Source organism: Antrostomus carolinensis, unplaced genomic scaffold, assembly GCF_000700745.2.
Source record: "Antrostomus carolinensis isolate BGI_N321 unplaced genomic scaffold, ASM70074v2 scaffold5093, whole genome shotgun sequence".
Taxonomy (NCBI): Eukaryota; Metazoa; Chordata; class Aves; order Caprimulgiformes; family Caprimulgidae; genus Antrostomus; species Antrostomus carolinensis.
Window position 1 is genome coordinate 118,992 of NW_010304329.1, and position 26,338 is coordinate 145,329.

Genomic DNA, 26,338 nt, shown 5'->3' on the forward strand with positions numbered 1-26,338 from the left:
TTGGTCTCATCGTTTACTTTTAATGTTGATGAGCCACATCTGAACTTGGGTAGTCCTTCTGCTTATGTTTAGGAGCATGTGTGTATACCTAAGTCCTTCATAATCATTAGATGTTTCTTCAGTCCAAATTGTAACTTGGAGCAAGCTTTGTTACAGAGTGAATTATTTTCTCTGCATCTTTGTAATGGCTAATTATGTGTAGTAGGAATATTATTGAAGGTCATATAACAATTTCAGAGTGGAAGTAGTGCAGTCACTCACAGAATATTCTCAATTTCTTTCTGCTACTTTAAACACAAAAGATGATGTATCATAGTCTGATTTACTGATACTTCTTTATAGTCTGCATATTTTTGAAACATAAAAATGTACTACTCAGCTGCCTGTTACTGATTCAAAAAACAAGGTAAATTATTTCCTCTAAATTCACCCACAGTATGATTATTTTTAGCAACAAGTCTGATGAACATACCGGTACGGTATCATCTCACCAAAACAAATTGTCTAATGGTAGCAGAAGACAGGTCCTTTTATCAGACAGAGACTAAGACAGCATTGCTTCTGAGTCTGATATTCAGAAGGATCAGCTTGCTTATCACTAACCAGTCTTTCTTATTTTAAAAACCAAACACAAAACCTTAAAGTTTAACTATTTTCCCTGTGACTTCTGTTTGCTAGGTTCCACTTTTAGGTATGTTGCCTCTACCCCACACAGGCAGTTTTTACTTGAGCAAGATGGATATAATAGGGGAGAAATGCTGCTGGCCGAGATGGTGAATCATACTGACCAGCAGCAAAAGACAACAAACATTAACACTTTTTTCCTCCCCCCTCAATTATGTCAAATGGTTACATTCTGAGACCAATACACCAAATGTTTTACTGTACTCCAGCAGTTATAGGCTGTGTTTTGTGACCCACAAAACATTGGTTTACCAGTATAACATCAAAGAGAACAAGAATGCATATATGTTAACTAAATACGTGTATAAGTAAATTGAATTAATATTTCCTGTGCTAAGTTTTGTACAGTGTAAGATGCTATCTATTTACAGTCCATGACATCAGACAACAGCCAGAGAAATATATATGTAATACTTGTGCATAACACACTCATGAACATGTACCGGTATTGCTATTTCTTTATAAAAATACAGACAGGCAGAAATATTGTCTGATGCCTTATGCCAACAACCAGTGGGCTCCTTGGGTGCCCCAGCATAATCAGCAGCATACCATAGCAAAGGCAGCACAGGGCACTTGGCCCCTGTCGTGTATTGAAACATTTTACACCCTCTGCTACAGCTTTATCTAATTACAGGCTAAGTTAACTTCAAGATCTCTAAACCCTTCCAAGTCACTGCACCTAGTACTCCATTACTGCAGGAATTGCATACCGTAATCTCTTTCACCAGTTAATAAACTACATCTCTAAAGCATCAGTGTTTTTGCTATGAAGTGGAAGAGTGTTCAAGAACCTCAGTGCCCTAATGGCTAGATACCATCTCCTAATTTCCAGTTGAAATTTCTCAATGGCCAGTTAACACACATTTGTTCTTGTGCCAGTGTTGTCCATTAGTGCAGATATTCACTTAGGATAGCAGAAGGCCATCTCCTTGATGTATTTATAGCCCAGTGACATCCCCTTTCTTCAGTTTCCTAGACTGAACAAGCCAAATTATCTTAGTCTTCACTTACTGAATAGGCTCTCTACTTCTCTGATCATCCTAATAACCTTTCCTGCATTCATTCTGGACTCATAAACTCAGAGATGAGTGATCAGACTTACACAAGCTTTCTACGCAAAGCATAGCTGTGCCTTCTATAATGATATTGATACATTTCTAATTTCTTCTTCTTTCTGTGTAAAACCAAGCATTGCTTGTGATTAAAGACTAAAAGGCACTAGCATTCTCTGTTTAATGAAGGGGGTTTTAGAAAGCAGCTGTCATGCCAGCTGCATTTCAGATGGCTGCAGTAAGCGTGCTTTCTATTCAGTACGCATTTCAGAATTTTCAAGATCTTTTCTGGACCAATTGTTTTTCACCTCAGAATATAAAAATGGGTTAATGCTTACCTCAGAAGTACAGTAGAAGTAGCTCTTCAATAACACCCCTCTTCTTTCCTTTTCTTCTCTGTTGATCGTTTTAGGAGGTGCTGGCCAAAATTGTCAAACTAGAGATTCATTTGGTCTTGAAATAAAACAGTCTGGTTCCCAAGGTGCCTATCAGTTACAGTACCCCAAGTTTAGTAGTATTTCTGAATACTCATGATTTATGTAATAACAAAGTTTTAATTTTACTTACAATTGTGGATTTAAGCATGATGAAGTTTGACAATTTTGTCCCCTATATTTAATATTTTTAATATGAGGAAGTTTTTCCCATGTCTTGATTTATACTCATCTCAAATATGCAAAAAGATGTGCATTTCTATCAGCGGAAACTGAGCCTCCAGTACCCTTGAAAGGTTTACAACTGCAAATGCTTCAGTTCCATCAGGTCTGCCAAAAACAGCCAGCCTTCGACTTCATGCCATGGTTGTTGGGTCATGCTAACCTGCCTGAAACAAACTTCACTTTCATTGCAGATAAACATCTGCTGTTGTCCATTTTACATTGATTAACATGTATGTGCCATTCATTCATACTTCTCTTCATGGTTCATTTTTACTAAGCATGTAATGTGCTATTACTCTGCTGCTGTATACATTTTGTATACATTTCTGTTCTTCCTTGAAAGACTGTGAATGCTTCGGGCACTCCAACCGGTGCAGTTACATCGAGCTGCTCAATACGGTCATTTGCGTGAGCTGTAAGCACAACACTAGAGGTCAGCACTGTGAGTTATGCAGGCTGGGCTTCTTCAGAAATGCTTCTGCAGAGCTGGACGATGAAAATGTGTGCATAGGTCAGTCCCGGGATAACTGCGGCTTTTCTTCTGTGCCTTTTCAGCTACTGGCAGCTGCTAGGGACCACTGCTGCTTACTTGTCAGTTGAGCCAGAATGAGCTTTTTCAATGGATAAGAACATCTGTGTAGACTTTTTGCTTCATTGCCCTTGCCCCTGTAGCCCCAAGGAGGTATTTGGAATCTGTAAATGACAATGAACTTCCCTGGCTAAGGGTCCTGCAAAGACTTTTCCAGGAAGCCCCTGAGAAACTGATTGTGCTGTCCTTCTGCAGCAGGGAGCCACGCTGGAGTTGCGCATGTGAAAACTGAAGGGTTGAGTCATAAATACCTGTTACCAGTCTAACTTTTGGAATTATTAGTACAGACTCTTTAATACTTGCCTGGAGACCTACAAAAGTTGCTAGCTGCATCAATAGGACATGGGGGGTGGTGTTTATTAACCCCTTTTATTCCCTTAAATTTCTTAAAAACATGTTGCTGCTAATTCTGCTCCCGAAGCATGGGGCTGTAAATGCAGTGTTACCTCCCCTCTCAAGAGGAGAAACCGAAATTATGCCCGTGTGGTTAGGAGCAGAATTTGTCAAATCAGTTTGGCGTTATGTCAATTTAGAAAAGGGATTCTTAGGGGGAAACAGTGCTTTAGATGTAGCATCTGCTATAAATAGCCAAAGTGCAGAATTAAAGAAAATGTCAGAACATAATTTAAAAATCTTATTATGAAAAAAAAAAAGTAAGATCTTTATCACGCTAGAATAATATGCATTGTTCTTGTCACCACAGAAAGTATATAGCAAAAGTTAGGACACTTTAGGTAAAGATTGAACGTAGTCAATAAAGGAAGCCTCATACAATGGCCAGTAGTTAACAGGTAGCCACAAAAGGCACTGTTCTAATAAGAAACAGAAGTGGATAATTTATTATAGACATTGTTAGAACCTGTTCTGGATTTTCATTGTGATTTTTTTTCTTTCTGTTTTCCAAGAAGCAAAAATAAAGAGTAGTTAAAAGGGTTTTTTTCATACCAAAATAGACCATCAGAGTATAAATTGTTTTTTAATATTCTTTATAATCCATTGCTGAGATTCAAGCCAGAAACTCTTTAGGTTGCTATTATTTGTTTCAATCTGCAGCTTGACAGATTTACATTTTATTTCATGATAAACACCCAGATCCATCCATGCACTGCATTTCACATGTCCTTTTAACTTTGCTTGGCAACACTTTCAGAAAATGCATGATCTCCTTTGACATTAATTAATCTGAGCTAATAAGAACTTTAGTAGTCAAGTCATGATTTTATATGACTGTGCTGAGGAGATTAACCCAATCAAATGTTCTTAGAAACAAAACCACTGTTCCTCATCTTTCTTTGATGTAGATGACAGTCATCATCAGTATGACATCAGGGCTGTATAATTTCAGCTGCCTAAATAGGCCTAATGAATGTGACACTAAATTACTCTGGGATTTTTTATCAGCTCATTCAGTAAATTCTCTTCCCATGTACTCTGAAACACTAAGACAGCAGCTGTAGCTACGTAAGACAAGAAAGTTAATAAACCAAGAGTCAAAAAAAAGTAAATTTTAAATTAATTTTCAAATTACATGCTTAGAATGTCTTAGTAAAACAACCGTGCACTTCAAAATTGCCCAGACTCTGCAGAGATAAAATTTTAAAACCTTTCATTTAACAAATCTTAAAAAAAAAAAAAAAAAAAAGTGATGCATTTGTTGACTTCCCCACCTCAATCCAAGCAGAATTCTCTTGGGCTACCAGGAGGATTGTGCCATGTGAGGTGACTATAGGATCAAACCCTGGTTTGCTACATATTAGGTAATTTGTTTTAAATAAATAATACTCTTGTTGGACTAAGAGAGTTTTCAGGACACTGCGTACAAGATGCATGTATCCTAGCTGACTGGCCAATTTAAGAAGGTTTTCGTATTATTTCTTGTTTAAAGTCAGTGAAGTAAAGCAGATACCTAAGGGCTTTTCAGAAAAAAGTTTGTGCTTAAAGTGCTTAGGAACTGGGGCTCCTAAGATTCAATTCTGCAAAGTGTAGAGTATTTTCACCTCTGAGAGAGCTGATGGATTCACCATCCTCTAGGTCAAGCACAAAGAGTCTTGCTCTATTGGAAATGCTCATTTCTCTTTTCTCTGAGTGTAAAAGCTGTGGTTTCAGTTTTAAGTATGAGTGGAATGTTGCAATGAACATTTTAATTAGCAGATTTCCAGTGACATGTGCAAGTCCTATTCCCGTATTAAAGTCTCATTTTTCCAGGCTAATTCTTTCCTCTTCAGCCATATATGCAGAAAAGTAAAAAATTTATAAGCTAGTTTAATGGCAGCTAACAGGGCTTTGGCTCCAATTTATCAAAACTACTTATATAGTTTTCATAGATATATATGGTAAGTACATGGATAACAAATCTGTGAATCTTAGTCAATGCTAACTAAATGGAGAAATGTAAAATGTTTCATTTTTTAAAGTGACAAGTTACAAAGAATTGAAATACTGAGAAGGTTTTTACCAGTGAACTAAATGCAATGCATTGTACAGCGGGCTTAAATCTTATTTCATCGTGCCCTTAATTTCTTTAGAAGGAAAATAAAATTTGTCTCCTAAAATGAAATATCAAAAATTTGTTAACTGCAAAATTATCTCAGATGGGCAACTGCCTAAATAAATCGAGGTATTTTAAAAATCATTCACTTGACATGCTTACAGTGAAAAAGAATTTAACAACTTGAAGAGCTTTTTATTTTCACAAGGTCTTGATAAAGTCCTAAAAACTATTTCAGTGAATACACACACTGGCAAGCATGGATAGCATGGAAACCACCAAGTAGACCCAGAGTAATAAAACATTTCCTTTGCCTTACAACATTTATTTATGATAGATATATTATTATTGTATAATAAACACTGAAATTGTAATTATTGTCACACCAACGAGAAAGCCAGCCTTGCAGTCACTTAGGCTTAAGCTTCAACTAACACCTGTGAGACCTTTAGAAACCCTAATGATATACAGGTGAGTGAACCCTGAGGGTTATCCTGTAGCCACTGTTAACCCAGACTGTAAGCAGTAAGCCTGCAAGCTTCAGCCTGTTTTCCCAACCTTTTTTTTTTTTTTTTACTTGTTTTCATTCTGTTTTGTTGGCAGCATCACATTGATATAGTGAATCTCAGTGAACAGATGACTACTACTGTCATCTTCCCATCCTTCAAACAGTCACCAGATGGAGGTTAAGAGATAAATTCCTTCCCAGTTTGGATCTGCAGGAGCTTTTTTCCCACCCTGGAACCTGGTGTGTAGTCTGCTTATTAGGACTATCTGGGAACGTTAACATTATTTAATGCCCTGTTGTAAGGGCATTGGAGATACTGCCTGCCTTCCTGTGGAGTTGCTGGAGTTGTGGCTTTTGAGCTTTTTAACATCTTATGTATTTGGCAGGTCTTGGGAAGCGTTCCACAGCCTATGATACTGTGTTGGACAATGAACTTGGATGTTCAGTGGACCTCTGTAGGTTATACATCTATGTTATCAGTTGTGTATTAGGAAATATGGAGGCTACATTCACTTACTAGAGGCTATGGGGTCTGTGTGCAGCTCTGATTCGATCTACTACTTTTGGAAAAGGGCCTGGCTTGGAGTCTTGTTTCTACTATTCACTTTCCCTCAAACAGCACAATATGGACCTGGTATTTCTTATGTATTTACAGTAGGAAAGCTGTAGAAAGCTTCTAACAGTAGGAAAGCTTTCACTGATTCAGGGTCAGATTCTTGTTCTCTGGAAAATATAACATTATGTATCTATAAACAGTCAATATCATAGGCCATAGTTTTCTTTCACAAACACTTGTTTAAATCACTGCAACTCCATTATGTCCAACTAAGCTATTTTTAATGTACAAGAATCGGGCCCTCTGTTTCTACTGTAATTCCAAGTTTTTGTCTACCAAGGTTTTCTGTAAACACTCTTGGAGCAAATTTTACTTCCTGCATTCAATATGTATCTCAGTTCTAAGTCTGTTTACATAAACATTTCATACATCTGATTGCAATCAGAATTGCCAGCTTTTCAAATGGCACTCGCTGTGCTATAATTCTGCTCAGCCTTGCACAGTATTTTTGGCCTGTCAGTTTTTAACTTCATTAATGAATGTTGCTAACTAATTTACTTTATTATTACTGTGTAACTCTGTTTGCCAAAGGTAACTATTCTTCTTCAGCATGCCAAACGTTCCAAGTGCCATCTGTAATTTATAGTTAATAAACACTGAGACAACAGATGACAAATGTCATCCTGGTAATTTTTTTCCTGTTACAGTTTTTCCTGTGGATTTTTTTTATATTTTACTTCCCAGTTCAATTCCATTTTGTCATTTACAATATCACTGAGGATTAACCTAATGCTAGGGAACATTGCCAGAGGTAGTCACCAAACTAGGACTGATTCACAGATGTATAAAGCCAGACTCCCAGCAGGTTACGCAGATTCGGGAATTAATTTGTACTTCTTTTGCCTTCAACAGCAGCAGAGATCAGATGCTGCCAAAATGCGTCTGTGGTCTCAGTTGACAGTGGAGTTACTCTGGGTCTACATGGGTCTACATAAAAATAAGATACAGCCCTTCATTTAAAAACAAAACAATAATAATAAATAAACTGAAAAACAGGAGTGCCAAAAATGAGCTCTGCCAGCTACCGTCTTGTCATCTTTGTTCAGCTAGCTGAAAGCTGAACACAGATACTGTAATCATGTTAAAGAAAAGGGCTGTGAACGAACAACACAATAAGTGGTGTGGGAGGAAATGGGTTACCCTAGTCATTCTTTAATTAGGTGAACACGTGGAAAGTATACAGTGGGGAATGAACCTCATTGCATTTTCCATCTGCCCACTGAGAGGTGACAGAAATGAAAATGGCAGCATAAAGCCAGTTCTGATAAGTTTTCCATTACATTACTGCTCACCTCAAGCTTTTCATTGTGGAATATATAAATGGTTTATTGACGTCACTGATAAATACAATCTCATCCATTTAATGACAAATATCCACAAATTATTATACTGCTCAAAACTATAAAGGAAGACTATCTTGGAAATAAGTAAAGTGCATTTATATAGCCCTGTAACGACATTCAGCACTTCGGAAAATATTGAATAATATAGATAAGCCTATTTAAATAATGCAAAACATTTCACCCTGATGGCAGCTTTTCTAATGTTCATTAAACTGTCAAAAACATTCTTACCAAAACAGAATTTGTTACAATCACTTATCCTCAAAGAATATGGTATCTTCTGCCTTTATATCTTTTTCATTTACTTTTTCTCTTCGCATCTTAAAATGCCTCTTCCTGAAATGACATATGCAAACAAATAAATGGAGCTCTAGTAGTTATATTCACTACTTTAGATATCCTTAACAGACAGTCTTCCTTTACCTTTGGCACTGGAAATGCACCCTTTATTGGTATTGAATGAATTATCACCGTATGTAGACCTGAATCCAGTGTGTATGTGTTGTCTTGTTTCTGCAGACTGTTATTGTAACCCTTTTGGTTCAGTCCATGATCGCTGTAATGACAGAGGATTTTGTGAGTGTAAGGAGGGAACATCAGGGCCTAAATGTGATAAATGTCTGCCGGGATATATCTGGCACAGCTTGGGCTGTCAACGTAAGTAACGCTGAGAGTCGCCCCTCTCCCGCAACTTTGCTGCCTCTACGTCTATATGCTATCACGTGCAGCTCCTTAAGAGCAGAACATGAGCAAAATGCTCTACGAGCTGTGAGGATGCCATACTGCCTGAACCTTGCGGAGACTCCCAGATGAGGACAGTAAATTGACTGTGCTGTCCATTTATTTCAGTATGCTTTCAGTGTCCTCTCTCTTTCTCTAGCTAATGCCTGGAGGAGCTCCCACTGAAATATGTAAATATGTGTGTCTTGCCAACTGTGAAATAAGTTTTTATACTGAAGTATCAGCATATTAACTCCAAATTTAAAATTCTTACTAAAAGACAAAAGGTGATTTATCTGTGTTTGTTTTTTTCTGTACTAAACTTCAGCTTCTTGAGTAACTTAACTATGCTTTCATACCTCAAAACTATGTCCCTGGACAATAAAACTGAAAAACAGTAGCTCATTACCTGTTATAATTAGAGAAAACAAGACAGAATCTAAAAGGTAAAAAAAATTGAGCTATACTTAACATCCTTAAAAATAAGAGCTGAAATTTTGCGTAAACATTGCTGGAGCAGATGTTGTTTCAATGCTTAGTTGTATATTTAGCTTCTCTTCTGGTGAACAGGTCTTGTAAACAAGTGAGTGGAAATACCACATAGGTATATACAGGATTATACTTCTATGCAAATTTCTTTTGTAGTAAATTCTTAAGATTTATTCTTTATAACTGTTCTGATCATCTACTTCCAGAAACTCTGGAGAGTCCTCTCATGTTTTTCTTTCACCTTTTCTACCTCTCTGCATTCTTACACACACATATTAAAGAAATTTCTACGAGAGATTGCTTTTGATTTTGAAGAGTGAGAAACACAAGAGAATGTAATTACTGACACCGATTAGCCAGCTATTATAAAACTGGCCATGTAGCCAATGCTCTAAATACTCTAAAACAAATGCAAATCTTGTAAATTTAAAAACAACAAAAAAAACACACAACAAAAACACACCACAATAAACCAATAAAGCTAGAGGTTACGGCTGCCTCTCCAAGTGATGAGTACCTCTGAAATAGAAAATCTGGGCCTGTGACAATTCAGCAAATATATCTGGAAAGAAAGCCAATAAATAAAGAATTTCAGGAAAGATTGTGATAATTACCCAATTAGCATTAAAGCTAGCACATGAAGAGAAAGGAAGCTTTCATGGGCAATGCAGTTAAACATTACCCAAGAAAATTAGACTTTCTCAGCTTCTGCCAGAAAGCTTCTGTTTAAATTTGTCAGGTTATTTAAGCAGTACTTTTCACATGTGGTTGTTAACTGTATTCTCATTTTATGGATGCTTGCACTTGACTTTTGATTCACAAAATTATTGAGCACTTACAGTTGCAGCAGAAAGCAGGTGAAGTAGTGTTTCAGATATCAGAGTTCTCTATTTTAATATTGTGAAAAATCAGATCCTAGGTATCTCAAAAAAAGCACTCGGAAATCATAAGATCTCTCTCTGCCTTGCACCCTGTATGTAGGAGGAGGTTGTCACCACCCCTGTACCTGACCCTAGGTACTGGCAAAATAAACGTTAGAATTTGTAAGCATTGAGATAATTGTAGTGACAGGAATCACAGGGGGAAAAATGAAAAAGGAAATCAGTATGATTCTCTGCAGTAGAATTTTACTAGAGTACAGTAAACGCCATGTCCACACAGTGAGTCTAAAAAAGATACTAAGTAGCTGAGATACCGAACAGGTCTGGAGGTCTGTGGAGCAAATTTTACAATCATATAATTAATATAATAATATATGTCCCAGCTTGTCAAACCAATGGCTTATTAAATGCAGTATTTCCTGTCTTTTCAGGTTTGGACATTATAACCCCAATAATGTTCTTTTAATGAGGATTTTTTGAGCCCGACATATAATTAGCCTGATTTTAGCTGAATCAGAGTATTTGTAAAAGCTTTAGACAGTTTCTGGAAATGCAAGCTAGTGCCTTTATATTTGCTGACAAAACTAATTAAGTTTCCATCACTGTGTTGTAATTTTCTGAACAAATCTCAGTCTGATTCTGTTAGATATTCTCCAAGTTTGGCCAAATTATCTAATCAAATTTAGAAGAAAAACAACTAGATGTGGTTGTCAGTGTTATGGAACAGACATCAAATTGCCGTGTTTTACCAAGCACACACTGATTTAAATCTCATTTCAAGTCTTTTCGTGGAGGAACAGAATTCCAATTCATTTAATTTTGTAGTGTGGCAGTTTGAGCAAAGCTCAAAAAGATTCTTTGTCTGGACATGAAGCATGTGGTTTTGATCTGTTTCGCTGAGCTTATGCTGTACAAAAAGGTGTGTATGCAAAGATGGATACACGCACAGACTCAACAGATGAGTATGTATGTGTTTTCTTTTTGTTATACATAGCCTATTGGCATTATTAAGAAAATATTCTCATGGAGCTTTGTTGCTAAAAATCATTGATGTAAGGCAAACAGAAGCTTGACCTATAAATAAGTTAAATCTATACCATAGCAAGTATTGTATGATTGTAGTAGTAAATGTAGTGGCTTAGTTTCATCTATTAGCTATCCTATTGAAGAAAATCCAGCGCTAAAGTTTTGTGGTGTGTTCTAAGGCTCACAATATATCATTTAATAAATTACTGTTCATAGTCTGCCTTGTACTATACATGGCCAAAAGACACAGAAGCTGTTATCCTCAGAAGTATTCATTTAGGTACCTCACTCTTACTGATTTCATCTAAAACCTTTGAGGATCTAGGCAAAGCGTTCATCACTTGTGTCTGTGAACATACAGAGGTCAGATGCAATTTTAGACTTTGCCTCCCAGATAAAAAGCACTGTGATAACAGCTGATATCTTATTGAATTCAAGGTTTATGCTGTATAGACATAGCGGTCAGCAGGGTCTGGTTGGTGCAGGAAGGTTTGCTGCCATCAGAAAAAGAGGCACAATAGATGCGATTGTGCCTTGCGCTACTTCTAAGCCCTCCCCCAAAACCATTCATGCTGCAGGCATTGTGCGTGCGGGGAAGCTGCTGGGGTTTAGCTCTCTGCCTCCCTCCCAGATACTAACAATGGTTTTCTCACCAGCATGCATACATAGATCAAAGCACAAGGAATTAAGAACAGAACAGTCTGCTCCTGAAACCCTTTTAGAATTCCAGAAACATGAGAAAATACGTAGCTGTATTACATTTTTCTGTTTTACAGAAATTAAATTATTTCCTTCAAAAATGAACATAGAAGAAAAAACTACAAACCTGGCAAGAAATGTAACCAGCAACTACAGCTGTTTTGGGTCTTAATCTTAACATAGTGCTTTGTGATAAGAGGAACCTGTGACAAATGGTAGAAACATTTACACACGAAGGAACTGCCTGTTTAAAAAAAAAATAGATGAAGGCAAATTATTAAGTGGGAGCATTCATTTGATTTTCTAAGAGTGCTGCTTATAGTCTTGCATCTTTTGTATTTCTCAGCCATGACATTTCAGGTGACTAAGTTCTGTTGTGTACATACAGGAGCATTTTAAAATAACACCTTTTAATTTCATGCACATAAGAGCTTATCCCAAAACCAGCTGCATTATTTATCCAATAAGGCAAAGAAAGAGTGACTCATTTGCTAATACCAGTTTACCAGCACAGCTCAAATTTTCATTAGGCATGATCACCCTACAAGGGAAAAGGTGAGGGAAATTCCAATGGTTAATATAATTCACTATATCCCTTTATATAGTCAGTAAGCAAATAAAGATGTGGAACCTGCAGTCCCACAAAGGCCTAGACTGAGTACAAGAGTTATCAGTGGTCACTTAGACCTGAGTTAAATTTAGTACATTATTGTGAACCACTGTTTTAAACCATCTTGGTTCAGTGGTGTAAATCTTAAACAATTAGCAAATGAGTTTTCAGCCAGATGCCTTATGTCAAGCTCTGAATAGTTTATTTTATTTTACGCTTTTTCATTCATTTTAAATAGTTTTCATTAAAGCAGGCAGAGGATTACACTCGTCTTCAATGCTCAGACCGTGCTCAGTGCTTGTATCTGTCTTCCAGACTGAACTTGTATTACTCTGCAGGTTGTTAGATAATTCATGTTCTGTCACAGTGTGCATTCAGCTTATTATAGGATTATTTAAATATAAGCTTTTTTGTGTACATTTTATCATGCATTACAAATTTTAGAAGCCAAGGCATTTGATCAAAATCATCACACAGAAGCAAATCAAACCTGAAATTGTAACCTTGGAACTTGTATTAACATTTGCTTTTGGAAGTTTGTGTTTACAACTAAGCAAGAAAAGATATGTTACCATCCATGTCTTTAAAAAAAAAAGAAGGAAAATAAAATAAAAAGAAAAAAACTTTCTTGAAAGTATACATCATGTACTTCTTTCTAGACAGATTAAATACATGAATGTAACTGTCTTCCCCATTGAAGGTTAGTGATCTTTTATGCGTGTTTGTACACAGATGTATCCTGTGAGTCCTTCAATCCCTACACACAGAAGTTGTGCCTGGGGAACTATGTTCTGTAAAAAGAAATAGAAATTCAGAACCAGGATGCCCTGCCTTCCAGTTCGCCTTTGCAACTGCCTGGGTGGGGAGCTGTAGACAACCTATATATTTTTATATCTTTTTCCATCTTTTTCCCAGTAGCAGTTTTAATGTTTTTGGGTGGTCACGATACATTGGGATTTCCTCTCTGCAGACGTGCTATGTACTTCCAGTTCTGGTGTGTTTTGGTGCCAGGACTGATGCTAGTAAGCATGCTGCCATGCTTGGAGCTGAAGGGAAGTAAAACATAGAATTTATTGAAAAGGATAAAGTTCTGATGGAGCTGAACATCACTGCCCCCAAGGAACAATCTGCCTCTGGTCTTTGTAGACAAAATACTGATTTTGCAATACCTATCTCACATGGCTGTTATGCAGACTAAAGAAATTGTGTGTGTGTAGGGGTTTTAATGTAAGAGGAACAGACTCTGCTTCAAATGGCTCCAAATTTAAATCCAGAATAATTCTCTCTAAATCAGTCCAGAATCCCACTGCTGCAGTTCAAGGCAAAGTATAGCTTACAGGTGTAAGACAAGCAAGGCAAGATTACAAACAAAATTACAGTGTTATTGGGCCAGATTCTCAGATGATGAAAAACGCTGATTCCACTCACCTTGGGGAAAGCACGCTGACGTAATACCATACTGATGTCCTGGGTCTTTTAAACCTGAGAAAAGACAATGTGAATGTATGTATTAGTGCATTCATTCCAAAATACATGACCCACAGAATAACCATAGAGATACAGGAATACATAGAAAATTGTTCACCAAAGTATGAATATCATGGAATGGTATTATTTTTGAATGAGACAGTGGATTTGAAGGAGAAAAAGAAGGTTGATACCTCTCTGGGGAGAGGATATTTTTGCCAGAATAAACATGTCAGAACACAAACACTGTATTTAACAAAAATGCGTAAATGAAGCATCTTTCCTCAATGAAGAGCACAGAGGAGAAGATTAAAACATGGGATGCTTTCTCTATACAGTTATTATACAGATCTACATGGTTACTGTAGCATGGCTCTGCTGGGGATCAAGTCTCAATCTGCTTTTAATACTGCTGTCCAGAAAGTATATGGAATATTGTGCAAATAGAAGAACCTGCATAAGGAATAGACTAGAGGGGCATTGGTGAGAGCTCAAGGACATTATCTCAGCATCTCTGTGCTGAAAGGCAGGCTTCTGTGAACAGGATGGAGATTGTGAATTAGGTAACATCTATGTGGAGGGAAGACAAAGGAAATAACAGGTCATAAATCAGCCCGAGAATGAGGCACAGAAAAGGCGGTTAGTTAGCATAGTTAACATCTTATTAACAGGCACCAGGCTCTTAACAGACTGCAGCTCCTCCCTTCAGAAGATTTACTCTGGTAACCTGGTGATCAGACTTGTTTTCTTCAAAGTGAAAAGAAATGGTTCAGGAGCAACATTTATACATGTGACCTTTAATAGAACAATTTTTCCCCAGCAAGGTGAAGGACTGGATTAGAGCAAAGAGGTTGTTCTCTTGATCTTGCCCAGGTGTCAGCTTCAAAGCTGCTATTCCATGTCTGTATAAACTACTCTAATTGCAAGTGCTGCAACCCCTCTTCTCCCATTTCCCAGCTATTTAGTCCCACACCCCTAGCAATCTCTCAGGCACTTGTTTGACCTTTCATTGAACCATTTCAGATCTAACTCAGCAGGACACTAACCAAACAAGAATAGTTTTCTGCCATGTTAGTTCTGTGATACAAATCAGCAACAGGTTGAGCAAGCAGGAGCACCCTGGGAGAGTATAAACCACTCAGCTGGGGAGCACTAAAACCCTGGTAGCCAGCTGTTAGGCTGGACTAGGCTGCCATGCAGCTGTAGCACATCTGTGGGATCAGTATTCTCCTCTTTCCATGGTTAGATCATTCACACTACAGTCTAGCAAGTTGCTGGTATTTTTACCAGACAAAGCCACATAATTTCAGATGGATGAGCAAGTGCATAATAGGCAAACTTCCTAAAAACTGTTTCCTTAAAAATTAAAAAAAACCCAAAAGTTTATACTCTCCCCAAAATAGTTTAAAAAACCGTTAACCTACAGAAAAATCAAACAATTGTCCAAGATTCTCTTGTACTGAAGCAGAATTGGAACTTATTACAGACGGCAAAACTAGGATTCTGCATGCAGAGGCAAAATGGCTCAGTGGTGACGGACACGAGCAGAGTGCCTTTCAAAACAGCCAAATTTAAAAAGAGTGAATACAATTTCTAGTCTCTCACTATTTTTGGTGCTGTATCATGGGAGAGTTCTGAAAAACTAAATATTAGGAAATTCATGAAATGTTAAACAAGTAACATTATTTGTTTTCTTTAGTCAGATGATTTTAAAATGCTTAATATTTGATAGCACAATGATAAATATTTTAATATAGTATATTGCAGTCGGTTAGGAATAGATCAAAAAGATATAAAGTAAGCTTCACTAGATAAACTTTTATTAGGTACATGAAATAGAACATAAAGCTTGATAGCAATTACCATTTAATCTATTCATGTTTGGAAATGTATTGAAGGGGAAACTTATAACTCAGTTAGTTGTTATGAATTATTAAATGTTCATCTGAACAGTGATGAGCAGAAGTGCTTTTCCTCTGAAAAAATCTGTCACACTTTCTTTTTAAGCCTGCTCGGTGGCCGTAACTTCTGTGTAATTTGCCTGCTCACTGCCTTTTTATGAGGACAAAAAATAAAGAGATCAGTAGCACCACAGACACACCCAGATGGGAGGTTTTTATGAAGAGGCCTTAAAAGGATCATTTAGGAGTAAAGTAGTCTCCATCCTACTTAACTGCAGATAAAACCTACTGACCTGAGGCCATTAAAGATAAGTCAACAGTTCCTCTCTTGACATTGATGCAACTGATGGCATTGCTGACACCAGCACGTGCAGATTATTAAGACTTCAGTAGTTATTGTTTTAGCTTCCTTTACACATGTGCAAATACAACTCCCCCAAGCGATCTTTCTGTTCACAGTGATAGCAGTATGAAAACCAAAGTTTAGTTTAGAAGGAGCTGATAGGTTTTAACTCGCAAGGTGGTAACTGCCTCCTCTAGCAGAAGCTAAGCTCCCTCAGTGTTATTAAAAGTAAAAAAATGCATTTTTATATTATGCATTAATAAATGGATGCCGTAGAAGTAGGTATACCAAGATTTAGTCTACCTGTAAATTTAAATTTTAAAATAATAGCTTCCACCTTTAATGGATTTCAGAGTTTTTCTAGGTGCAGGGGCACACCTTTGAACATGCTGAAAGGATGTAATCCTAAAGTAATCAGCATTTCTAACTTCAGGTTTGTATTTTTACAGCTGAATATTGTAGTATCTAGCAGCTAATGGACTCAAGGCTTTTTAATTACATAGTATTACTCTTTGAGGTACTTTCCAAAAGATTTTAGATGTCTACTCATTGACAGTATTTGTTATGAGTAATCTATAGAGGTGGGAAAAAAATCTCAGACAGAAGGTTTTAAAGAAATTTAGCTGAACTAAAGGAGTTATTATTTAGTATCAATAGGTTGAATACTTCAGCAATTAATTTCTGAAAATAATGATGACCTTTCAAGATATGAGCTCTTAACTAAAACACTTAACAGAAGTGCCTTTTTATACTTCCCGATTCCCACTTCACCCAATTGTTTTCTGACCATCTTACCTAGCCCGTTTTAGAGTTGGTCTTCAAAACTTTTAATTCTGTAAGTCCATGCTTATAGGCAGTAGAACATCTTACAGTAGAAAATTAGAAAGCCTGTACTGAGCTAGGCCAGGGATCAGTTTACCCCAGTGTCCTCTATTTGCCAGTATTGGGCTTGAGTGGTATTTCATTCAGCATAGGCATCCGAACTCTAGGAAACTACAGCTTACAGATTTTCATAGCCAAAGAGTTCATCAATATTTCCATATTTAGTTGGTCTCAATGAGCTTCATCCACTAATTTGCATAATCACTTCTTGAGACATCCACACTTTTGTTATCCAAATGCCCTGGACACAAGTTCACAATTATGCCAAGTGTAGTAATAAAAATTTCTTTGTTTTGGCTGGCTAACAATTTCATTCTACTTTTTTTTGGTAGCACTATATACCTTTTCAACATGCAGGACCTCATAGAGTGTTCAAGAGATGGGCACATCATGAAGTTATATCATGACATTGTAGTGGTTTCCATTACATCTATTTGCCTTTTTGACTGGTGAAGAGCATTAAGTCAACGTTTTCAATAAAATACCCTGAGCTACTCTTAAGGTCTCTTTTCTAAATGGTAAAAGCCAAGTATCTATAGGGGTGCATTACTCTTGAACACTGAATTTCATCTACCATTTTATTGTGCTGTCATCCAGCACCTTAGAAATTCTTCTGGAGGTCTTCACAGCCACAATACCTTTGTAATATGAGCAAACTTTATTACGTTACTCTTCACTCACACGTGCAAACTCTGCTAGAAAAGTAAGTCCTGACAGTTCACAGAGGACTTGGTAGTCTCTGACATTTATTCTTACCCTATTTCCTATTATTCAATCCACAATTATTCAAAAAAAAAAAAAAATCTTGTATTGGTCTCTTTGAAAAACACTGCTGAGGGATCTTTTGAAATTCTTGTTGAAGATTTACATATATTATCAATTTGATCATTTGTGTCCACATGCTTTCCAATTCCTTAAAAAAAAAAAAATCTCCTAGGTTTGTACACCATTACTTCCCTCTACAGAAAGTTAACTTCTCTGCTCATCAGGCCTATTCATCTATCTGATAATTCTGTTCTTCATTAAAATTAACATCAATTGCAATTCCTGTTTGCTGCAGAAGTTTTACTTGCTAGTCTTTAGTTCCTCTCAATCTCCTTGGAGCTCTTTAAAAAAAAAATCACATCTGCCGTAGTCTGTTCTTATATTTAATCAAGCCTGTCTTGGCAATTAAAATTGTAAAATCACAGGTAACAGAAAATTGTTTCTGCATCTTCTCAAAAATTTTGGATCACTTTTATTTGCTTCTGGTGATCTGATGCAACAGATTATCTTCCGTTTTTCAAGAATGGTTTGTATAAACTTTGAGACACACCTCCAGAGCAAGCCCCCATTGACATAGGCAGTAGCCTGGCAACCTCCTAAAGTTCTTCCATAGTTGAAGCTTTGTAGATTTTTCCCTTCCCTACCTACACACCATTCGTTTGTCCGAGAGATTTCCTAGGAAGTTTCTGCTTCTAATTGTTTAGAAAAATAATTAATTACTAATTTTTATTACTTTAGTACATTGCTCACTTATTTCTGCCCTTTTTTAGTATATTAGCATGTTCTTATAGCTAAATTCTGAGAGTCTGTACTCATTTTTTTTCCTTCATTTCATCATAATTTCAACATTTTTCTTTACTGTTTGTAAATGTATTTCTTTATAAAGTTTTCTTTTACTCTACTACTAATAACGCAATTTTTATAAAAAACCTTTTAAATAGTGGTCTTTTTTCTTGATACTCCCTTTACTCTGCATCTCTAATATGACCAGCTCACCAAATCATCTGCAAGCATTCTTCCCCTTTAGCTTTTCCTTGCATTTCTTTCTAAAAAGAGCCTACATGATCATCTCTTCTTCCCCTAGATCCATATCCCTGAAACATGTACTAACCCTTCTAGTAATTTCAAATTAATACTAAGCATGCAAGTAAACATTTTGACAAGGAACATGAGTATGATAAAATCAGGAACAAAAGCTTGACCTTATAAATGTCAGTCCAGCTTTTTGTCAGATCTTTGACTACTATCCTTTACGGCACAAATTTTGTTCAAGCTATTCACATGAATAACACCTACAAGAGTGAATTCAGCTGTACAGATTCAGCCAGTGCATACTTAGTGCGGACTGATAGCCCATACAAAAGTCCAGTGATGTTCTGTAAAATATTAATGATATTGTTCTTTCAATTTCTTTCATCCCTGTACAATCTTGAGATGTGATTTTGCTGATTATGAACTGTTCTTCTCTCACATTGGACTACAGTCAGTGGTAAAATCATTAAAAGAGACTTTTAATGGAAGCACAGTCAAGCCCATTGTAATTATCTTGGCTTCTAAAGAGAATAATTAAATTGTTTATAAAACTTTTACCTATAATCATCAGGTGAGAAGAGAAAGATGTGACAATGCTGGAAGTTTAAAGATTTCTACAGAGAAGGGGAAAGACAGTTTGATCATAATTCACGTGTTGTTAATTAATGTCTATAGAAGACAAGTATCAACTTGAAACAATTATATTAAAGAGACTATGTTCATTAACATCACCGATTTCAATATACAGCTGGGGTCCACAGTGACTAAAGCGTTATGCCCAAAACCATTTTGTATTTTTATAGCCACAGCTTGGACAAATACTTCTTCATATGCTACTTTTTCATTTCCAATTACTATCTATCTTTTTGTTCAGATGGAAGTGGAAAACCATGTAATAATTGCATGGATGCTACTAGCTGCATCTAGAGACAATATTTTAATTTGTACTTCTGTTTGCAGATCAATTTACTTACTTCATTCCCTTTCTAGAAACCGAGTGGAGCAACTTTCCAAATCTTTCACACTTTTCAGACATTTATGAAACCCCGTGTAATATCCAGGTGTACAAAGAATAAAGCAAAATCTGTCTGTGGATAAACCAAAATATTGCTTCAGCTTATGGAGTCAGTGGCCAAGCTGTATAATGAGCATCTCTGAACAGCTAAAGATACTTCTATCTTTCTACAACACCTATGTGCTAGCCCCTGCCCTGTTCTTACTCTAATTCCTTCTTAAATTTGAAGGCTTTTCCAATGGACCCAAGAATCTATTCTTGCACTTCGGAGTGCTAGGCTATAAGGAGCTCAGCCATAACCTCTTTGGAGGAGGAATTCTCCCTTGAATACTTATTTAGGTTATCTGTAAGAAATAACACCAAGCAGCTCTAGGTCAGGAATACACAAGGGCTACAATCAAAAGAGCTACCAGCTTTGTTACCCACATACAGTAACCAGTCCCCATATATGCTGACAGGTGCAGGAGGAACAAATGCCTCCAGTATCCTCTGTATGGAAATAGCTGTCCATAAGAGACAATTCAACAGGCTGTTCTGTTAATGAGATGCTCCATCACCGAGCTCTGAATGTTACACATACTTTAAATGGGAAATGAACTTCCCTTTTAAGCCAGAACATCCTTGAAATAGGACTCTTGCTTTGAAGAGTTTAGAATCTCATTTCCAAAGAGAGTAAAGAGAGTTTCACCACATGCAGCTCTTCCTTTAAAGAGCTGAAGCTGCATTTTGATAGTGAGGCAATAAGCACTAACTAGCATCCAAGGAGAACAAGTTACTCTCACAAGGTTCGAAAAACTGCCTTACTTCCTACTGATTTCAAGAACAGGAGAATCCCACAATGAGATTTAAACTGGGGCCGTTAGTGCAAGGAAATTCATACTGAGGGCAAACGGCATCCTTAAATCAGCCCCATTACATTGACATTGTGCAGCAAAGTGCTGCTTTCTGCAAGGAGGCTTCAGGTCTCAGAAAAAGCATCCTATTATGCATATCTTTACTGACAGATTACAACAGTGTATTACAACACAAATGTCTCAAAAATAGAGCCAGATGTTTTGAAATGCCTCAAATTACATATGCACACATGCCATTCGGTACACAACTGGGGAGAAACATGAAAGGCTGCATGTACACAGCATACCTTCAGCAAAGATTTGAAAATTTGGGTCAAGGCTTACACCACCTATCAAAATAAATTCATATACTGCTATAATTTTTCTGCAACAACTTGAGAGCTTTGCTAGTTCATGCAAAACCACTACCTATTTAAAACACAACTGAAAAGACGCTTAGAAAAGTGTACTCCAGTTATATCTTCTCTTTTATTCAGTGGCAACATGAAATCTTTGCAATGATGCTGCAGCCCACGCTACTCCACACCATTAGAAGACCTTGACTGTTTTACAAATACAAAACATTAAGACAGCCAAGATTTGTTGAGCACCTCCCTCACCTCCTCCTACCCATCCTGGCTTTGGCCCAAATCCCTCTGTTCCAGTTCTAACCACTTCCCTTTAGCACTCATCTTTCTCTTTTAGCCTAACAGCTACTCATTCTGTAGTTTTCTTGCAGTCTCCAGAAAACCATCATCCCACTCAGATCTGCCACGCACTTAAGAAATGCTGTCTCACACAGGCAGCATAAAACTTTTGCATTTCACACTCCTTTCATGCTCTCACTTCACTGGGCCTGTGTTTCAAACCTGAGCAGGAACCATGCTAGAGTCTTTCCTGTCCAAGACAGCACATCTGTGCCGAGGTTGGCCTTATGTGCTGGCTAGCCAAGCTTGCCATGTGGCTTCATGGAGCAGGAAGAGGCTTGTTGTTTAGCTACGGTGTTTGACATGTCACAAGGGTCCAGGCATAGACCAGTATTACAAAAAGTCATCCTACCTGGAATTACAGCCTTTTCTCATCTTCCAATATCCCGTGCGCCCATCAGCAAGCACTCTACACAGGCATGCAGCAAGCACCAGCTGCCACCATAGGAGGCAATGTGAAGGAATACACACAGTTCTGGAGGAGTTGTGATCGGAGAAGTCAGATTTCCATTGGCATTGCTGCCAAGACTGCTGAAAGAGAAGGACAAGCATGCGATAGGAGTTGTAGGAGTTCAGGTTATGCAAGGGGGGATGGCTGGGGGCAGAAGACAGGACTGGACCCAAAGAAATAAACTGGTTAGGAAACACAGCTTCATCATCCAAATTCTATTCAGCAGAAATCTGTTTCCATTTTCTCTGAGGCTTCCATAAAGAAGTATACTCAGACATTACATTTTAAAATATATTCAGACATTATGTTTTAAAAGAATATACAACATTCTAGAAGTATATTTTCATTAAAATTGAGCATTTTTTGTGCGACACTTCCTTCTCTAAACCAAAGGTGAGTATATGAGTTTGTAACATTTATATGCACAGCTTCTCAGGAGCATGAGAAAGTGACCAAGGTCTTGGCTTTTCAGTCTTAAGTGCATGTGGAAGACTTTTTGAATAACACAGTATTTCTTTTCATCATGAAGTTTAAGGGTATTTATACAGTGTATCTTTGGTAATATATAACACACTGATGATAGAGGAATTTATTTTACCTGTGTCTAGATTAATGGAGGTATCTTTTTTATGTTTCAACTCTGGTATGACTTTACAATCTAAGAATTGGAGAAAATAATTTTAAATAAAATAAAGCAAGTACTTTGAAGTGAAATAATATTTTCCAGTTATCTATTCCTTGAGGACCTCAGGTTATTTCAGTCTTCACTAATAATTAAATTTTAACACCTTTGTGCATCAGGATTGATAAACAGAAATATAAGTATATTAATCATCATGTCAAAAAGTAATGCACGAACCATAAAGCACAGAGGAAACAGTTCTTACTTATGGGAGTCTTAACTCTGGACTTTTTAATACCCTGAATTATCTTAACATTATGTCATAGTAAGCAATATCAACATCCGTGTTTAAAGGGTTTACCTTTAGTTCATATGCCTGTAGAAAGATCTTTTCAGACATTAAGCCAAACAAACATATGTTGAGTGTTCTCTTTTTAAGTCTAAGCCAGGTTTATTGTTATTTGGATATTTGCTATATTGCAGCAAAACTGTAGAGTTGATAAAAAGAGATTAGTGCAATCCTGTTACTATTGAAGTAACTTGTTAGTAGTAGCCTGCATATTGAAATTGTGAAAAATACGTAGGTTGTATGCAGTCTTTATCTGTATTGCAATACTGAATTATGAATTCTAACAAAGTACTTATCTAAACATCTTTGAAAAGACAAATAAATAATGAGAGCCTTTGAATTTATGTTAAGAGGCAATATAATTAGGTAACTAAGTTATTTTGTGTTTTGGTGTGAGTATCTTTTGGACATTTGCTGAATGGGATATTATGTGATATTATAAGTTAGTTTAAAAAGTGTTTTCAGTAAAAACACTGGCTAAGTCTATCACATTGTTTATACCTGTGTAGCATCTTGCAGAAAAACTAGTGTGCCTGAAAACTGTGTTGGAAAGCTAGCATCTATTATCTGTATTTTCCCAGCAAATGGCTGCTCTGTCATGAAGATAAATGCACAATGATACCTAGAGCAAGTCTGTGTGTAGCAATAAATAACATTGATGAAAACTATCGTGAAGCAGCTAATAGCTTTAATTATTTGATACATTAATTTATTAGTTCTCATTTTTGCTGAGTGCTACATGCCAGCTGCTTGAGTCATCTCTGATATATTCATGAAAAGAGTAGAGAAGTAAAGCATTACACCAATTAAAACCCCACTTACAGGAGAGCATGTTAGCATCCAGTATATCTCACAAAGGAATTATGAAATAAGGATCTGCCTGTTGAGTGTCATTTTTTAATTTTACTGTCATGATTAAAAATAGTCAAAAACAGATAATACTTTTAAAGGCAAAGATAAAGCAGAAGGGACAAAAAACATCTGGAAATCTTTACCATGTTCCCAATACAGGAATATGAAGCTGCTAAAGCTCTGACTGATGAGATTAGAAGGAGGTACATATATGGCATTGGTATTTCTAATTATCAGAATATTTAAACGTCTTATGCAATTGCATGTGACACTTAAGTGGAGAAGATTGCATATTCCTTTTTTAAACTTCATAGTTTATAAGCCTTTTTCCAGCTGAGTGTCTCCAAGCTTCCTTGGAAACAGTAATCAACTCTGCTGTTGCATTTATCTAATAAACATTGCAATCTAGTAAATAGAACTGGAATTCACAGGGCTTGTGTTTATTCCCTTCTTTTGATAGCGTAGGCAAATCATTTGACTTGCCTTGGCATCAGCTTCTCCATTGTTCACTGACAATAACAACTCTTACTCTGAAGAGCTTTTACAGACTTACAGGGCAGTGTTATGGCCCCATTCTAGAGCTACCTCAACAAAAGCACTCTGAAGCATTTCATCCACATTCAAAACAATAAGTCAGTGTAGATTCAGAAGGATCTCCTGATTCCCAGCATTGTTGCTTTAAAACAAAAAAACCTACCCCTCATATTTCATATATTTTGTAGGAACCATATAAATGTATTACCTTTACATTGTAACTAACGTTCCGATAAACTCTGAATGGTCATCTCCTGAGAGATTCAACGCCATTTACTTGCACACTGGTGTTTTGGCCTCCTATAGTAAAGCATTATCTTGTTAACTTAAATCTCTCTGTTTTGAAAAATGCACACAAGAGGAACACAATGACATACAAATATGAACTTGTCTTTATCTTTACTTGTGGTCACTGTAACAGCTGATTGTAAGTCACATTTACGTAAGTGTGACTTCCTTTTTTAGTTACATACCCATTCCATTTTAATATCTTTGATATCTATGGTAGTGTAATTAAAGACTGCTGGTGTTTCCATTACAAACACTATTTTATGTAGTTTGAGGTTGATTATAACATATATAGTTTTCTTAGTAATTTTTCAAAATGCCCATGCAATTAGCTTTAAGCCAAAGTAGCAAGAAAGTTTGCAACATTCAAATTATTTTAGATCACAAATAACTTTAGAATAGCAGTGTTCAAACTTTAACTTGACATGAATATTACATCTTCTGTGTAAAAAAAAAAACCAAAGCAACTAAATCTGCTTTAAAAAAATAGCCATTACAAAGGAAAATTACCACTCTTAATTTAAATAATTTTTCTACATAATGTTTGCTATACACAGCAAGTATTGCAAAATAAAATTTGCAGCACCAACCTTACTCAATCTGAGTGATACTAAATTGATTATTAATAATTTAGCTCTTTCTTAACACCAAAACCAGGATGTGTCATTAAGCTACAACAACTATGCTGCTTTGGGCAATAAAAACTTTAAATAACTCATCAGTCTCCTCTTCTTTATCAAACACATAATGATCACTTTTGCTCAAATTGCCAGAGTACGTGCACAATCACAAATGTATCATATGTTCAGGGAGCAAAAAATTAAGATTTTTTTTTTATAGACTATAATTAAATAATATAAGATTACAATCTAATCTTAAAGTTCTCACTTAGCAGCTCTCTGAAATAATTTTAAGTTTTGCCTATGAAGAACTTGAGGATTCAGGGCCATGCAGTTGTTTGTTTTGAAAAAAAAAAAATCTTAGAATAATTGCAATCCCCTAAATTAATATTTTCAGTTGTGATTATCTTTTCTCATTTTGCTGCCAAATAAAGTAATAAGTGTAGGGGATTTAACGGATTTTTAGTCTTCAATGCAGCATTCATTGGGAAGAACGGCAAGAAGAGAAATTTTTGTCTTTGTAAACAAAGAGAAATTATTTGCTTTCTTTTGTATCAAAACATTATTGCAAGTCAAACACCCTGGCAGCTAAATATGCAGGAACATTCAACCTTTTATATAATTCATAATCATGTATTTGAATCGCTGACCTTTGCACGTCCCTGCTTTGGTTTACTCTCCAGGCTTTCCTCTGCCTTTTTGTGCTCTGTAAGAGCGACGCTTCTTGCAGCTCTGTTTAATAGTTCTTGGGAACTTTTAAGAAAATCCTGTTGTCAGGCATGGAGCTGAAAATGCTGCAGTTCAGGCAAAGCCATCCTACTGGCTTTTTGGATAGGATGGAACTGCCTGACCATAGGTGTCTAGTGCCACTGCTAAGGAGCAATGGCAGTTGGCGGCTCCGCAAGGAGACAGCAACCCAGGACCAGGAGGGGACTGGTGGAGGGAAGGGAATGGGGCACAGCTGGGGTGGCAGCAGCCGGACAGGTCACAGCCTGCAGACTGCCAGACAAGCCTCTCCTGGCCACAGCAGGAGATCAAATGTGCAAGGCCAGGAACGGCCGAGCCCGCCATGTCACTGAGGCGAGGCCCAAGGCAGGGGCTGGGTTCCAATGCACTCCACTCCCAGGCTGGTGGGCAGAGGGTGCTTGAGCAGAGGTCTCGGGTGAGGCTCTTCACAGCTCTTGCTTGTGGTTTCCACAGGAGCCATGCCCAGTGTTGTGCAGCTGCACTGGATCAGCGCAGACATCAGCCGCAGGCGGGGAAGCCGTGCAGCGGCTGCGGGGGCTGCAGGCAGGGGGGGGGGGGGCCCC

The 26,338-nt window shown here is 37.0% G+C and overlaps 1 protein-coding gene across 2 annotated transcripts in view; it reads left to right on the forward strand.

The window, feature by feature from the left end:
- Positions 1 to 26,338, forward strand: part of NTNG1 (netrin G1) — a 147,861-nt gene that overhangs the window by 112,925 nt on the left and 8,598 nt on the right. For both annotated transcript variants that reach the window (XM_029084118.1, XM_029084119.1), the window contains 2 exons: positions 2,742 to 2,909; positions 8,462 to 8,599. In XM_029084118.1, the coding sequence (XP_028939951.1) occupies positions 2,742 to 2,909; positions 8,462 to 8,599 (306 nt within the window). The remainder of the gene's footprint in view (positions 1 to 2,741; positions 2,910 to 8,461; positions 8,600 to 26,338) is intronic.